This window comes from Nelumbo lutea, chromosome 2 (assembly GCF_056320005.1).
Source record: "Nelumbo lutea isolate HS-2025 chromosome 2, American lotus-T2T, whole genome shotgun sequence".
Classification (NCBI taxonomy): Eukaryota; Viridiplantae; Streptophyta; class Magnoliopsida; order Proteales; family Nelumbonaceae; genus Nelumbo; species Nelumbo lutea.
Window position 1 is genome coordinate 32,940,036 of NC_142685.1, and position 12,649 is coordinate 32,952,684.

Sequence of the window (12,649 nt, forward strand, 5' to 3'; positions counted from 1 at the left end):
TAATAGCCATTTTGGATGATTGTGCCCTTTCTAGATAGTTTGTACCATCCAATTTAACTATAATAATAATAGTAAGGGAAAAATTCTTATAGTACTGTCATGGTTTAGGAAATTGACTAACTCTACCCTTATTGTTTTACATATTGTCTTAAAATACCCCTAAGTTTTTTTGACAATTGTCATCGTCGTTAAATATTGATGGAAAAAAGTAAAATGTCAAATTTACCCTCCATTATTTCTCAAATGTTCAAAATAAAACCCAACTGATGGAAAAGTAATTGATGCTATTTCTGCCACTAGAAAATTCTTTTCTTTTCTTTTTCTCTGTAATGCTTATTCGATGGCTGCTAATCACACCATCCTCAAACTCAACTATCCTCATCCAAGCTCTCCACTTCCCAAACACTTTGCACCTCTCCACCCGTTTCTAGCCTTCAAATGCCACCATGCAGAATTCCCAGAGTTGCACATGACTTGTCATCGTAATTCAGAATTCAGAACCGAACCATTTAAAAGTATATGCGCAAAGTCAAAGAAAACCCTTTCTTTCTGCTGCTAAAAATAATTAAATCTGGAATTGGAAACCATAGCTTGAAACGTTAGAAAGATGACAGATCTCAATGGTTCGGGTCCAAGAAGAACCCAAACAAGGTTACTCGAGGTTAATGGAATGGAACTGTGTTATTGCCTTCATTATCCACCAAAAAATGCGATTGGAAAAGCACTTCATTATCCACCACTCCACTTTACCCAATACCCACCCCCTTTGTCTCTCACTCTCACCTATGCTAGCTCTCTCTCTCTCTCTCTCTCTCTGGTTTGCAGACAATAGTGACTGGTGAGGGGCTTATATCCAAGCAAAATAAAAGATGCCATCTCCGAACCCTTTTTCTCTTTTTTGCACTATTCTTCTTTGCGTACCTCTTGCATTCATCTTCACAGTTACCGGTCCCACCAACAGTAGCAGCACTGGTGATGCCAGCGCCACCACCACCACCACCACCACCAACAGCAATTACATTCGCAAAATCAGGCAAGAAATATCGTTCCAGCCACAAACAATGAGCAAAACAAGAATAGTGGAATCAAAAGGAAAATTGTTTGTAGACCGCAACCACCATCAACAGTTATTCTGAAAGAAGATGAATCTCTGTTCGACATCATTGGTTGAGTAAACTGAAACCCATCACCTACTGGTGCAACAAAGAAATTGGCGTTTATTTTCCTAACTACCTCGGATCTCCCATTTGCCCCACAATGGGAGCGCTTCTTCCTTCCAGATCAAACCCAACAAAAAAACAATAGAACAAAGCCCCCACTTCAATGAGGAAAAACACTTCATTGCCTTCATTATCTTGGTGAGTACTTTAGGGCAATGAATAGACTCGGTGGGTTTTTAAATTTTAATTAGGGTTTTAGAATATTAATACTAGACTCAAAAGTCACCTGTGGCTCTCTGGATCTCGGCCAGAGGCCAGAGTAGCAATTCTGTTTTTTTCAAGGAGAGGAGCTTCTCCCAACCACCCAACCCTTTCCAGAAAATAAAAAAATAGCAGAAATTCTTTTCTGAGAAAGAGAGAATTCAGGAAAGGTTTCCAAAAAAGAATACCCAGAAATCTAGAAATCAAACCAACCCTCTCTCTTTGTTCTTCTGTGTTTCAAGTTGACAGCGCAAGGAAACACAGAATCCTTCTGGAGGCCGTTCAAGTTCTCATGGATCTCGTGCAGGACTGCAGAGCAGATACCATGTAGGCTGTTAATCTCTGCTCTAGATTGCCTCACACGTTCGAGATCTGATTTAGGTGTGCCAGAGTTGCCATAGCGGCTTCCGTCCTCCCTTCGGCAATAGCTGCAGCTGTGTCAAGTAACGATTGCTTCAAATTTTTAAAAGGTGTTTTGCGATTTTTTTTTTTAATATATCAGTCATGTGATGCCACATGTGAACAGAATGTGACAGAAAGTTAATGGCAAGGGAGGTTTTAGACAATTGTCAGAAAGCTTAAGGGTACTTTAAGACAATATGTAAACAGTAAGGGTAGAGTTAGTCAATTTCCTAAATCATAGGGGTAGAAATTTGCCCTAATAATAATCCCAAACCCAAATAGATCACTGCCTTTTCCTACACCTGGGCCTAGGTCACTGGTTGATTTCTGTTCAGCACTACAACCCTCCATATCAAATCAATCAACTTAAGTCAACAAGAAAATCAAATTAAATCACTTCTAGATCAGATCAATCTCACCAAAATAAGTGGGAAGCTCTTTGAGAAGAAGAAAACCCTACCTGGAGAGAATTCTCCCTTCCTGGGAACCAAGAGAAGAAGGAGAACGGTGTGTTGATCCTTCCAGGAAGCCCAGAACTTGTTAGGAATCAATCAACTTAAGTCAACAAGAAAATCAAATTAAATCACTTCTAGATCAGATCAATCTCACCAAAATAAGTGGGAAGCTCTTTGAGAAGAAAAAAACCCTACCTGGAGAGAATTCTCCCTTCCTGGGAACCAAGAGAAGAAGGAGAACGGTGTGTTGATCCTTCCAGGAAGCCCAGAACTTGTTAGGAACTGAGGCCCCATTTTCCATGACAGAAATTCTATTTCTGGTTCCTGAGGAATAACTGAGGCGTTTGACACTTCGTTCTTCGGGAACAAATTCTGTTCTATAGGAATAGAAACAATGTTTGGATAACACCATTGAATCTTTAGACTAGTGATTCAAATCTATGCACACACAAAATGTTGAGTTCAGTGTAGTTGAAACAAGCCTGACAAATTGTAATACATCAGATATAATCCTTTATAGAAGGCCTTGGTCCTTTATTTATAACAAGACTGTCAATCAAGAAGCTGTCATTCTAAATTACACGTTTAGATAGACCCCAAGATAATCTAATTATTAAACTTCACTGGCAAGGGAAGGGATGGAGAACATAAACATGTTATCTTCGGTTAAACAGAGATACAACTGAAGGCATTCCTTTTAGTTCAACCAAGTAAGCCCCATGTTATCTTCAGTTTTATTTTTGAACAAGTACTTTTTGGTGCCAATTTAAGATTCTTATTATAAGAATATTTTGCCAATTCAGGATTCTAATTATAAGAGTTTTTTGTCAATTTGGGATTCTTAGCATATTAATTATTATCAGTTTAGATTGATAAAAAATTATTCAGTTTATTCGTATTTCTAACATTACATGGAGACACCAATGCTGTGTTCTGAGCTTTGATCCAACAAAACTAACATTGCATTTCCAGTTAAAAGCTAAAGCAAACTCAAGCCAACAATAAATGAAAGAGGAAGAGTGAGAGTTCTGAGTTATGAGTTTTGTTCTTGACCTTAACTTGACACTTCAGACACTATATGTGGTTAACAATCTCGTCCAGCACCAGCACTGTACCAAAAAATTGCAAAATTTTGGAAGAACAAATCGTGAAAAAAAAAAAGAGTAGAATAGATATTTCAAAGAGAAAATAATGGCCAGTGAATGATCATTAACAGAAATTTGGAAGGGCAAAACGTTAAGGAGAGGATGACAGATACTTGGAGGATGAAATCATGACTGGTGAATGATGTTAACAGAGATTTGGAAGAGGAAGTCATGAAAAAGAAATTGAAGAAAATCATGGAAAAAAATAGAAGCAAAAGGAGAGGAGCCTGTGGAAATGATCCTTAACAGTAAAACCACTGATCCTGGTTATAATGAGCTCTCCCCTTCTAGTCGATGTCGCGGTGAGTAGAAGAAGAAGATGTTAGGGCTATTTTTCCCCGTCTCTATTTTATGTTGTATTATATCATTGCAGTCGAAATTGCTTATTTAACTATACTCATTTCTCATTGCATTGTAGAAGAATGTTCTGATGAAATTAACTTTTACTTTTAATGCTTATACAGTGAAGTTCTTGAAAGTTATATTTAAGTAGTCCTTGGTTTCATTATTCATTGCAGGTGAACAATACTGATGCAGAAGGCAGACTTACTCTTGCAGATGCCTTGGTATATGCTTGCAACCAAGGTGTAGAGAAGGTATGGTATTCCAATACAAAAAGTATTGATATCAGCTGAATTTATGCAATGATAAAAATTATAATTGTTCTCTAAGAGAACATATGGCCATAGGGCAAAATGGTGGAGCAAGATTTGTATAGCAGGTAAGCTAAGGCCCTTTGGCTTTGATTTTTCCATTTGGATTAAAGCATTTCTTGCACATATCTCTGATGTCTTTAATACATTTACAGCATGCGTACATCTTGTATGCGTGTGAATGTATCCAATGCATTGCTGTGGCTGTAGGTATATAGCATGTTTTTCTGATTTCATTTATTTGAGAAATTAGAAATAACATGACATGTTTTTCAAGAATTAGTGGTTGAAAGTTCATTTACAATTTGATTAACTTTTACGAAGAATCATGTAAAAATACCGAGTACAGACTACAGAGCTGTAAGTTGGGTTGCATGACTTGAACAGTTTCAACTACATTGGGCTTGGGTTAGGTTTTGGTCCTATTGAAAATTTTACAAATTCCCAGCCCAACCCAAGTTGCATCCCTCACTGAGTACCCTCAGTGTTCCCTGTTTACAATTTAACAAGCGAAAAGTATAAAGATCTCTTTTTAACATATAGTTATGTTATCTATTTTTTTTTTTACATATTTTCAACAAGACACAAGATAAAAAGAAATATATATTTTTTTATTTCCTGAAAACTTCTATTATTTTTATTCTAAATTAAATTCAATCTTTATTTTGAAAGAAAAATCATTACAACAGCAGCCAAAAGGGAAAAAAAAGAAATGAAGATTATACACAAGGATGAGGATATGTTACTTGAGTACCTTCTAGAGCTGGATGAGGTGCATCACACTTGTGGTGACTGGTGATTTTGTTAATTGTTGGAGATTCATTTTCTGTTTTTTTTTTTCTTGTCAAATGTTGTTTTATCAATTCTTTATGGGAATCAGTAACATTCATTAAAAAATCAAAACATTGTTTTTTTCTTGTTGTTTTAGCAATTGTTGTTCTTATTATTTCTATTTTTGCTCCATTTGGTGGCACCTTAGTCATGTAGATATGAAGGGGATTAGTCCTGTTAGAGCTAGCCAAATAAGGGTATATTAGTTATTTTATTTCTATTAAGTTATGTGCTTATGTGGCAGTTTTAATAGAGACTTTCTATCCTATACTTAAGTGGGGGCAGTTTAGTCTTTATACAACTAATTAGAGGCTACTCTAAAATATGGTCGACTGATAGGGTTTACCCATCAGATTCGACTGTTCTTCTTCCTTCTTCTTCTTCTTCTTCCTCCCTTCTCTCTACTGGTTCGAACTCCTGAGCACAGATGTTAAACATGGTATCAGAGCCACAAACGAAGGAGAAGAAGGTTGCGACTTCAAGGTTTCCATCCTGTGACTTCAAGTTCTTTCTCTCTCTTCTTTTTTACTTCTTCTCTGGGCTGCGAATCTGAGGTACACAATCTGAATGCTGCTGCATCTGATATTAATTTTTTTTAGGACTGCTGCAATCCCTATTACAAGTATTAGAAAGGTGCTGCAGCCCTAGGATATCAGCCTAATACTGCTGTCACCATGTGTGACAGCCCTAGTCGTGTGGTGGTGCTTGTGGTGTTTACCCTCTACTGAACCATTTCAAGAGGGTTTGTGCGTGGTTGCTCGAGTGGTTACATTGCTGTTATGGTGAATACTATTTCTGGGTTGTTAGTAGTGGTGTGAACAGAATTTTTGTGTGGTTGCTTGAGTGTTGTGTTGTTGTAATGGTGCCTAATATTTCTGGAGTGTCAATAGTGGTGTGAACAGAATTTTTTTTTGTGCTGAAAGAAGTGGCCGAATAGCCTTCATCAATGTTCTAATCTGGATGGTAGCCAAATCTGGTTAAAACATCCAGTTCTTAACCTGAATGTTACTCTACATCAAGTGTTGATTGTGACTAGTTGTGAGATTGTTATCAATGAGCTGTAGTGTTGCCCTGACAACAGTATTTGGTTGGTGTTTGAGAGTTCAATATTAGAGATAGCAGTGGGGGAACATAATGGCAGCAATAGGAGATGGTTCTGGTAATCAGAAACCGAGTGTGATGATCCCCTCCGACTATTTGAGTGTGCAGATGACTTTCATTAAACTTAATGGTGAGAATTATGTGCCATGGGCCAAGTCAGTGGAAGTTTTCCTCAAGGCAAAGAGGAAAGTGAAACACATGAAGGAAGATAAACCATCAGCTGGGTCTCCAAGGTTTGATGACTAGGAATAAGAAGATGCCCAAATTATGACATGGTTATGGAATAGTATGTAACCCAAAATAAATGCCAACTTTATGTTCTTAGATGCAACTAAGGACATATGGGAATATGCCAAGAAGCTTTATTCTGGGTAGGATAATACTACAAGGGTATATCAGCTCTATCAGGAGTATTTTGATCTACAACAAGGGAATAAAACCCTAGAGTACTATGCCAGTATGAAAAACCTCAGAAATGGTTCATCATCCCCTCACTCCAGATGTTAAGGTTCAACAACAACAACAAAGGGAGCAATTGGATGTCACTAGGTTCTTAGTGGGGTTAAAATCAGAGTATGAACCAGTTAGGGCCTAAATATTGGGAGGCTCTACTCTTCCTACACTTGAAGAAGTTTTTGCATGGATTCGCAGGATTTCTTTGGGATCTATAGAGAATTCCACACCATCTGACAGATCAGCATTTGTGACAGTCAAAGGAGGTGGACGTGGTACTAGAGGGGGAAGACATGCCTCCCAAGGAGGTCGTGGTAAAGGAATTTCTGTTATGATCTCCATGGCCGACCTCTTACATGGGCTAATCATGCAGTAGCTGGCGGGGTTGATGTCAGTGATAACCAACAGGCAGATATAACACCTTCACAACATACTACAACCACCCTTGCACACTCAGGTATAGCTTGTCTGGCATCCAAATCCTCTCCCTGGATTGTTGACTGTGGAGCCTTTGATTACATGACCGGGACTCTAGGTGTGTTCTCTTCCCTCTCTGAAACTTCCACATCTCAAACTGTTACCCTTGCCAACGGTTCCTCTTCTCCTATATGTGGTGTTGGTAATGTTGACACAACTTCTCTTTCTATATCATTGGTTCTATATGTACCTAAATTTCCATTCAATCTTATGTATGTCAGTAAATTAACTAAGACTCTTAATTGGTCTATTACATTTTTCCTTCCTTTTGTGCTTTTCAGAATCTCAAGACGGGGAAGAAGATTTGTGGGGGGCATGAGGCCGGTGGATTGTATTACCTTGATGGTGGTGGACCGTCAGTTGTATTGTATTACCTTGTGGGGGACTTCACTCACTCCTCTACAATGGCATTGTCAATTGGGGCATCCATCTCTCGAGGCTCTCAAGATACTGGTTTCGTCTTTGAGTCATTTATGGTATTTACAATGTGAGTCGTGTTAGTATGGGAAACATCGTTGGGTTCCCTTTAGTCCTAGGGTTGATAGCCGTATGTTGAGTCCTTTTGCTTTGGTTTATTCAAATGTTTGGGGTCCGATTAAAATAGAATCTTATAATGGTTATAAGTATTTTGTCACTTTTATTGATGATTGTTCAAGGATGACATGGATTTATTTAATGAAAGAAAGGAGTAGATTATTTTCCATTTTTCAAAAATTCCATGCTGAAATACATACACAATTTGGTTTTCCAATCAAAGTTCTTCGTTCAGATAACGACCGTGAATACTTTCGTTTATTCATCAAACTTCATGTGCATCCATTTCTCAACAAGATGGGGTGGCTGAACGAAAGAACCGTCATCTCCTTGAAACTACTCGATCTATTCTTCATCATATGAGTGTTCCTAAACGATTTTGGAGTGATGTTGTACTTACTGCTTGTTTCCTTATTAATCGGATGCCCTTCTTCATTCTTCATGGTCGGTCTCCCTTTTCTATTTTGTTCCCCACCTTGTCTCCCTTTCCCTTAACACCCCGAGTCTTTGGCTGTGTGTGTTTTGTTCATAATCTGAGTCCTGGGATAGATAAGTTAGATGCACACTCTATTAAGTGTGTCTTTCTTTCTTGGCTACTCTCGGACCCAAAAAGGGTATAAGTGTTATAATCCCATTACTCGGAAGTGCTATGTTTGTCCTAATGTAACATTTTTTGAGTCTGTCCCCTTGTTCTCGGGACCTAAAGTATCGGTATCTCCACCTTTGCTTCCTCTTCCTCTTCCAGTTTGTGATCCCGTTCCAGTTGTTCCAGTTGGGGCTGACCCTTCACCTCTTCCAGTGGAGACCCCTATTGAACGACCACTGATCCGACATGTGTATACTCATCGATAGACATCGGCTCCTCCAATTTCTACCTTGTTTGCGGATCCTGTTGTTGCTCCTGTCCCAGAACCTTCAGGACTTGATCTTCCCATTGCTGTACGGAAAGGTAAACATAGTTGTACCCTCCATCCCATTTCCAATTTTGTTTTAGTCTCTCGCCTTTCTGCTTCACATCGCCAGTTTGTTTCACTGTTGTCATCTATTTCTATACCTAAGAATGTCCAGGAGGCTCATACCTCACCTGGGTGGCAGAAGGCAATGGAAGAAGAACTCTCTGCCCTTTAGCATACTCAAATGTGGGAGCTCACTATTCCTCCCGGTAAGTATGTTGTGGGTTGTAAATGGGTGTATATTATTAAATACTTGCCGGATGGTAGTGTAGAGCGTTTGAAGGCCAGAATTGTTGCTAAAGGTTATTCATAGTTGTATGGGGTGGACTATATGGAGACCTTCTCTCCAGTGGCTAAGATTGGCTCTACCTATGTCTTAATTTCCCTGGCTGTTATGTATATCTGGAACAACCACTTGGGTTTGTTGCTCAAGGGGAGGATGGTAAGGTGTGCAGATTGAAAAAGACAATTTATGGGTTGAAACAATCGCCTTGTGCTTCGTTTGGGAAGTTTAGTGAAGTGGTGAAAAATTTTGGAATGAAACAATGTCAGGTTGACCACTCAGTGTTCAGCTATGATTTAGAAGCCAAAAAGATTTTATTAGTGGTCTATATGGATGATATTGTCATAACTGGTAGTGACAAATTGGGGATTAATAAACTAAAGGTCTTTCTGCAAAACCATTTTCAAACAAAAGACTTTGGAACGTTGAAGTATTTCTTGGGTATAGAAGTTGCCAAATCAAAACAGGGTGTAAATCTGTGCCAAAGAAAATATGTTCTTGATCTGCTGGATGAAACGCGATTGTTAGGTGCAAAACCGGTTGAAACTCCCATGGAGCCAAATGCTAAGTTGAGCAGCGATACAAGGGAAATATTTGATGATCCTAGAAGATACAGATGGTTAGTGGGGAAGCTGAACTATTTGACTATCTCAAGACCAGACATCTCCTTTGCAGTTAGTGTGGTGAACCAATTTATGCAGAACCCTCGGATACCTCACTAGGATGCAGTTCTTAGAATTGTAAGGTACCTAAAGGGAGCTACAGGCCATGGGCTATTGTACAACCAGGAAGAAGACTTGAGGTAATTGGGTATACAGATGCAGATTGGGTAGGCTCAGTGTCGGATAGAAGATCTACCACAGGTTACTGCACATTTCTTGGAAGAAATCTTATGACATGGAAGAGTAAGAAGCAGGCAATTGTGGCAAGGAGCAGTCCTAAAGCCGAATATAGAGCCATGGCACACACTACATGTGAACTAGTATGGTTGAGGAATCTCTACAAGAAATCGGGTTCTCCATGGACAGACCTATGAAATTATTGTACTGTGACAATCAAGCTACACTTCACATCTCATCTAACCCTGTTTTTCATGAGAGAACAAAGCACATAGAGATTAATTGCCACTTTGTGAGGGAGAAGGTCCTCATTGGGAAGATAAGCACATAACATGTGGGCTCAGGTGATCAATGGGTAGATTTGTTTACAAAAGGTTTAAACAAAGGGAGAGTGAACTATATATGTAACAAGCTGGGATTATATGACATATATTCTCCAGCTTGAGGGGGAGTGTAAGAGATAGCCAAATAAGGGTAGATTAGTCATTTTATTTCTATTAAGTTATGTGGTAGTTTTAATAGAGATTTTCTGTCCCATACTTAATGGGGCAGTTTAGTCTTTATACAACTAATTAGAGGCTAATCTAAAATATGGTCGACTGATAGGGTTTACCCATAAGATTCGACTGTTTTTCTTCCTTCTTCTTCTTCTTCTTTTCCTTCTTCTTATTCTTCTTCTTCCTCCCTTCTCTCTACTGGTTCGAACTCCTAAGCACAAATGTTAACAAGTCCTAACTTGGTGGACAGGAAAGGGGAATCAGGTCTTTTATGTTATAAAAGAAAGGGAAATGGATAGATTTCAGATCTGAAATATAGGGAAAGGATGCTATGTTTGGTGGTATATTGGCAGAAGATTAAGGACAACAACTAGAAAAAAGAAAAAAAAACTTTTGAATATAAAGCAAAAGGGGAACTTAGGATTTGCAGCAGAGAAAGTTGCAGCAAAGAGAAGAAAAAATAGTAGAAGAGAAGAGGATGAAGAAAGATTGCACCTTTTAAGTGTTTACCTAAAATACCAACTTTTCTTTAGGCTGTAGTGGGTAAGAGTGTAAATGCAAACATATTCAATGGAAATCCAAATGTGCATGGTTCAAAAAAATTCAAAGTTGGCTTGGTTTTGCGTTGATAACTTTTGTATTCTTTTTTTTTTCTTTTATAGGAAGCGGTAACTTTCTTTAGATAATTGAAAAGATTACAGGCTAAAAAAATCAAAAACTTACAAACAAGCCCAAAACAAAGCCTCCCTAGTAACTCCTTGCATAGCTAAAGTGTCAACCATTCCATTTGTTGACCTTCTTACCCAATTAGAGTGCATCCCAATCTCCCTTGCTAAACTAATAATATCTCTTAGAGGTTGTCTGTTAAGGGCCCGCGAATAGGATCTCGTCACAGGTCGGTTAACGGGGAAGACTTCTTGTTTTTCCTTGTTTTTCCATTTTCTTGAGGAACCTATCTTTAGCGCCTTTATGATGATTTGTTAAAGAGATCACCCACTCTCCTCTGCTCTTTCTTGACTAAAATTATCGATAATTTTATTGAATATCATCTGCTCCTTTAAATAGGAAATTACAAGAAGATGAGAGTCTTTCTTTAGGAACACTTCCTAACAACATTTATCTTTAAATAATAATGCTACTGCCTAATTAATAGGAACACTAAATTTGGCTAAGAGATAAGATAAGAACATTGAATTTAATGCCCATTATTGCTGCTGTCTGTGGCTGTATTCCTTATTACTGCTGCTATCTGCGGCTGTATTTCTTTCCAACAAAAGCATCCACAATATTACTCTCCTCCTGGACTAAGAGCTTATCCTCAAGCTTGAATTCAGGATAGGTGTCTTGAAACACAGTCAAAGGAATCCAGGTAGCTTCAACCAATGGTAAGCTGGCCCATTCCACCAGAACCTCAACAACACCTCGATTAATTCTGGAACGAACAATAGACTGAGGTTGAGGAATGATTTTTCCCTCTTGGATCGGGTTTCAATGAAGAGGGTTCATCCTCATCTTCCTCTTGTTCCACCAGGAGGCAGAAAAGTCTCTTGCACTTGTGCCCTGTTGAGTAAAGTTCATCACAATTAAAACACTGTCCCCTCGCCCTGCGTTCCGCATCTCAGCCCTGGACAAGCGCTTAATAGGGGGTGCAACAACATTGCTTCCCACACTGGATGCCGACTTAGGATTGTTGCTCGTTTGTGGTTTCTGTTCTTGGCTGGCTGCTGAAGATGGAGCCATTTCGAGTGGTTTCAGGGCTGCCCATGTTGTTTGAGGCCGTCCTATACTGATACTTCTACGGTTGAGTTGCAATTTGCGTTCAAAAGCGTGAGCCAAATTCATAGCAGTAACCAGATTGGGGGGATTTTGCATCTCCACATCCACCCTCAAAGTTTCTGCTAACCCCATGGTGAACATGTCAACCTGTTGGTCTGGTCATACTGGAGATGCTCTTGCAAGAAGGGTCTGAAACTGACGTTGATACTCAGCCACAGTTCTAGTCTGTTTGAGGTTGATTAGTTCTCCTAATGGATTGCTTATTAATGGAGGCCCAAATCTGAGAAGGCAGTAGGATTTGAATTGGGTCCAACTGAGCCCAGGTTCCTCCTGCTCCAATTTATAAAACCAGAGTTGCGCCTCCTCTATCATGTGGAATGCGGCTAAGCCTACGTTGTCCCTGTCCTCTGTCCGTTGGTTGCGGAAGAACTGCTCACATTTGTACAGCCATCCCAAAGGATCTCCAGTTCCATTATAGGAAGGAAATTCCAGCCTGCTGTATTTGGGAACGATCGCGGTTCCCTGGGCAATGACCTGCTGCTCGCCGGACGATTCTACCATGTCTGGTCGGCGGCCGTCTGTGGTTGCAGCCCCTTTTGAACTCTTTTCCTTGCCGGAAAAATATAACTCCATCAAGCGCCTCAATTCTCGGACGTCGTCCTTGATCTCACGCACCTCCTTGCTGTTTTTAATGAGTTTGTGCTCCAGATCATGAAACCCTAGTCTTCAATTGCTCAAAGTTACCCATGACGCCCTGCTCCGATACCAAGTTGTTAAGGGCCCGCAAATGGAATCTCGTCACATGTCGGTTAACGGGGAAAACTTCTTG

The 12,649-nt window shown here is 39.4% G+C and overlaps 1 protein-coding gene across 1 annotated transcript in view; it reads left to right on the forward strand.

Moving 5' to 3' along the window:
• The window catches only part of LOC148869694 (leucine aminopeptidase 2, chloroplastic-like), a 32,014-nt gene that overhangs the window by 15,230 nt on the left and 4,135 nt on the right, over positions 1–12,649 (forward strand). Inside the window, exon 7 of the mRNA XM_088967802.1 lies at positions 3,942–4,019. Coding sequence (XP_088823928.1) covers positions 3,942–4,019 — 78 coding nt within the window. The remainder of the gene's footprint in view (positions 1–3,941; positions 4,020–12,649) is intronic.